The sequence below is a fragment of the Austrofundulus limnaeus genome, unplaced genomic scaffold, assembly GCF_001266775.1.
Source record: "Austrofundulus limnaeus strain Quisiro unplaced genomic scaffold, Austrofundulus_limnaeus-1.0 Scaffold0, whole genome shotgun sequence".
NCBI classification, from domain to species: Eukaryota; Metazoa; Chordata; class Actinopteri; order Cyprinodontiformes; family Rivulidae; genus Austrofundulus; species Austrofundulus limnaeus.
The window spans coordinates 541,991-546,485 of record NW_013952402.1 but is presented as its reverse complement, the minus strand read 5'-3'; the positions used below and the strand labels follow the sequence as shown (position 1 = coordinate 546,485).

General features: G+C 37.2%; 1 protein-coding gene across 1 annotated transcript in view; it reads left to right on the top strand.

Moving 5' to 3' along the window:
* The window catches only part of tk2 (thymidine kinase 2), an 8,104-nt gene that overhangs the window by 1,659 nt on the left and 1,950 nt on the right, over positions 1-4,495 (top strand). Inside the window, exons 3-8 of the mRNA XM_014004453.1 lie at positions 218-292; positions 667-720; positions 1,952-2,041; positions 2,125-2,198; positions 3,550-3,638; positions 4,006-4,085. Coding sequence (XP_013859907.1) covers positions 218-292; positions 667-720; positions 1,952-2,041; positions 2,125-2,198; positions 3,550-3,638; positions 4,006-4,085 — 462 coding nt within the window. The remainder of the gene's footprint in view (positions 1-217; positions 293-666; positions 721-1,951; positions 2,042-2,124; positions 2,199-3,549; positions 3,639-4,005; positions 4,086-4,495) is intronic.

The following is a 4,495-nucleotide window of genomic DNA, read 5'->3' as shown; positions in this document are numbered from 1 at the left end:
CATTAGAGAAGAACCCTTCCAGAGGACCTATACAATTTTTTTCTTTTTGATTTTTTACCCGGATTACTGAGATGCATCAGGACATAATGTCTTGAGCTACCGCGCAATGGTATATTGTGCGCTGGGCCGGCTGGAGTCAGAGCCGGCTAGCTTTACCGCGGGCTCAGACCAGCCTGACAGGAGATGACCGACCTGTTCTCTCCTCTCTTGTTTTCAGATCTGCATCGAGGGGAATATTGCCAGTGGAAAGACAACATGCCTGGAATACTTCAGCAGGACGAGCAACATAGAGGTGTGTCAAAACAAAGTCTAAATCTTTGTGAATGCACTCCTGAAGGTTGGCACTGAGACTGGCTGGAGAGAACCAAAGTCTGCAAGCTTACAGAGGATTAAAGAGAGATGGAGGGAGGAATCCATAAAGACTTCGCAAAAGCACAGAATAATTCAAACATGTAAACAAAGACATGATGAAAAACCAGCTGTGTTATACACCTCATTGTTTTTCAAAAATATATGCATTGTAGAGGCTGTAGTTTACTCCAGCTGAAGCACTGAATGTAGTCTGGATTTGTCAAACAGGGATTTGTTTTGTCTCGCTGCTTTAAAATGTTATGAAGCGACACAACGTGAAAACTGTTCATCAGTCCTGTCTTCTCTTTGTTTCAGATCGTTACTGAACCAATTTCTAAATGGAGGAATGTCCGCGGACACAACCCTCTGGTAATTCACTGCGCTGCTGCTGTTTTCACTGCGGAGCTGATGTCAGAATAAAACAATGCTTCATTTCTGCCCTGAGTCAGAATATGTAGAAAATCTAGAAAGATTCGAGAAAACGAGGAGCTCAGTGGCTTTTTGTCTTGGTCAGTGAAGATCAGACTTCAGGTCCTCACCCTCACAGGCTGCTGTCTTGGCAGGTTTGCTCTGGTGATCTCTTCATGATAATAATTAACCTCTTTTCCCGTTTTCTATTTCTTTTAACTTGTGTTAACTTAAGGTAAGTTGAACCTTGACATGTTTGGTATCAATACAAAGCTAAGAATCTTGACTAAAAGCTGATGGAAACTATATTCACATCCAACAAACAGTTCAAACGACAGGCAGTTGAATCAGAAAGTAAACAAACTGTAGAAAATGGTACATTTTTTACATTGTAAATTAATTACAACAAATCAAAGGAAAATAATGACATTTTGTTTTTAAAGCAAGCCAAAGTATATACCAAAATATGTTATAAAGTGTGTTGAAAGTTTTTTTTTTTCACTTGATTTTGAGTGAATATGATCCAAATGAAATCAAATATAATTTGTCGTTATTTTATGTAATATATATGGTGACAAATAAATGTTTGGATAATTTTTCAAAAGAACAAACATTCAATAACAAGTCTTTTTAAGGCTGGTAAGAAAAAACAACAACTTTTAGATGTAAAAACTTAAGATTTCTTAACATTTATTAATGCTACCATCATGGTCTGTCCTGTGCAGAATGACAAAATGCAAAATTGTTTCTTTACTAAAACCTCTAACTTTGCTCCAGTTCATTTTAGCAGCATGAATCTTTGCACAGGTAATGTCCACAAGTGGATTTATGGTTTTAAATAGGTTATATACTGTTTAATGAAAAACATATTCAGACGGGAGGGAAATTTTTTTTAAAAAATTATGCTCCATCCTCAATATCTCTAAAACCACAGCAGCTGTTTTAATACTTACACTTCTAATAAAATCTCCCAAGTGTTAGCTTTATTTTGACACCAAGATTATTTCAGTTGAGTTTGTAAATGCTGAGATACACTCAATTACATTTTAGCGTGGTATTTTGAGCAAAAACATCAAGAAAACCCGTTGGGACTTAAGAGGTTAATGGAGCTCCATGGGATGTTTGAATATTAGGATATTTGTTTGAACTCTGCAGCTGTGAACTGTTTCTGAGCTCTTCCCTTTGCCTCTAGGCCCTGATGTACCAGGATCCTCAGCGTTGGGGGATCACGCTGCAGACTTACGTTCAGCTCACCATGTTGGAGAGACACCTGTCAGCTGCTGTAAGCACATGGCCAACATGCAGCTACTGGACTAACACTGATCGTAGCACACAGAATAACCTGTATTCCCATCATGGTTTCAGTCTGCTCCCGTCATGATGCTGGAGAGGTCCATCTTCAGTGCCAAGTACATCTTTGTGGAGAATCTCTATCGAAGGTATCAGTAACTGGAATCAGGATCAAACAACAGACTAAAACATGAAATCCAGCATAAACTGAGTTCATAAATGAGGTTTTATCTTCATTAGGCTCTGATCTGAAAACTAAGATATTCTCTGTTCATTCAGAACCATTTCTGCTGCAATTTAATGTGACTTAATCACAGTACGTGTTGAACTATTCTCATATTAATTTAAAAACCTCAACATTGATTCAAAATAACTAAAAGTAATAGTTCAGCTCTGTGGAAAAGCTACCAACTGTTAATATCTTACCTGTCGTAGACAATCCTTTAAACAATTCTGACCAGACTGAGATTAATCAGAGTGAGACGGCTGCGTTGTAAAATAACTTTCGAGGTTTATTCAAACTTTATTTTAGAAACCTTTGCTCTTCTATTAGTTTCACATTAAACAGTCGTTTCAGCAGGAATATAAAGAGTTTCCTGTCAGAGCTGGCCCTGGATGCACCTAAAATGCTAAAACTTGCTACTTTTGCTACTTTCTCTTCAGGAATAAAAATAGAGTTAGAATCAGTGTAAACAAAATATGGAAATTACGGCAGAGTAAAGTTAAAATAGTTGACTTTTTCTAAATAAATGTTTGTTTTACTTACATCTCATATTTACAGTAATAAATTTCAAACAGCACATCTTTTCTAGACATCATTCTTGCAGCTGGCCCTTAGAGAAATCAAAAACCCAATGTGAAGAAAATCAGCATCTGTCACAAAAACACTAAAACTGAGATAGAAACTAGAGTTCTTTATCCAAACTGAACTGACTCATGTTCAGTTTCAGTATTTGTCTTGTTAAAAAATAAACATGTAAAAACAGTGTTTGTTTTTAGAAAACTAATGTTTCCCTGACCTAAGAGCCATTTTTGCCAATGTAGCTGTGGCAGCCATCTTGAATCTTAAACAGAGATTTTAGCAATTTGAGGATCATCGTCAGATACCAAAACACCAAAATGCAGTTCGAGATCACTAAATATGACTGATTTTTAACCATTTGCTCAGGGAGATTTGGTGGCCATATTGAGTAAAAAAAAGGAGTTTGCTATCCCATAATACTCAAAGTACAGTATGTTTTGGAGTTATTGTAGCTCAATATTTGTAAATGTATTCCTAGTCGATCCACTTTGGTTTCATCCCTGCAGCAACTAGCCAAATAAACTTTGTTTTTTTTTTAAATTGTTGTCATTCAAAAAGCCATCTGCAACAGGTAAGATGTTTACTTTTCTTATTCTTTCTACAGAACCTCCCTACAAAAGGTCTGAAGTATAATTTTGCACATTATCTCTTTTAATTTGAAAGTCTTAAAAATTTCCTCCTGCTGTCCCCGCCCTCAGCGGACAAATGCCCGAGGTGGACTACGCTGTTCTGAGCGAGTGGTTTGACTGGATCACAACAAACATCTTCCTGCCTGTCGACCTGATTGGTAGGAACACGAGAGTTATTAAAAGTTCAAACATTTCAGTTTTGTGTACGTGTAAAAATTAGTTTCTTATTTCTAAAATAAAAAAAAGGGTTGAAATATGACAAACAGAAGAGAGGCGTTTGTCATGTCTGAAAGCACATTAAACCTTCATTTGTTTTATTAGATTAATGACAGGAACTAAACTCTTAAACAAGAATAATTATATAAAATATGAAACATTTTGTGAGCATTTTTAAGCATTCCATTTATTTAAACTAAACAAACAGTAACCATTAGTTGCACATTAAATCAGAAACAAAGCTCAAAGTATATGATGTCATGAACAGCGTTAAAAGCTGTTAATAAAGGTTTATGTGTGTCTCTGTAGTTTACCTGCAGACGTCTCCTCAGACGTGCCACGAGAGGTTGAAGCAAAGATGCAGAGAGGAGGAAAAAGTCATTCCACTGGTGAGCGATTAAAAACCTCACTGATCAGCTGCTGCTGGTCAGGATTAAATGAACTGTAAAAATCATCATTTAGTGAATCAGGCTGAAGTTCACACTGCAGGTCTTAATGCGCAGATTCACTTTCTTTGCGTGGTCGTTCACATTATGTTTTAGATGCCTACATTAGACTCCAGCCAACAGTCCACGGCCATGAAGGCATGATGTCACACACAGCTCGTCACGTTTACACAAGTAAATATGGATGCTACATATTAGCTTATGTTAGCATCCATATTTCACTGAAAAACACTCGATTTATTCTCTTTATTCCATCGGATAGTCGAACCTCGGATTCAGGAAGAGCAGTGTGGTTTTCGTCCTGGTCGTGGAACACTGGACCAGCTCTACACCCTCAGCAGGGTCCTGGAGGG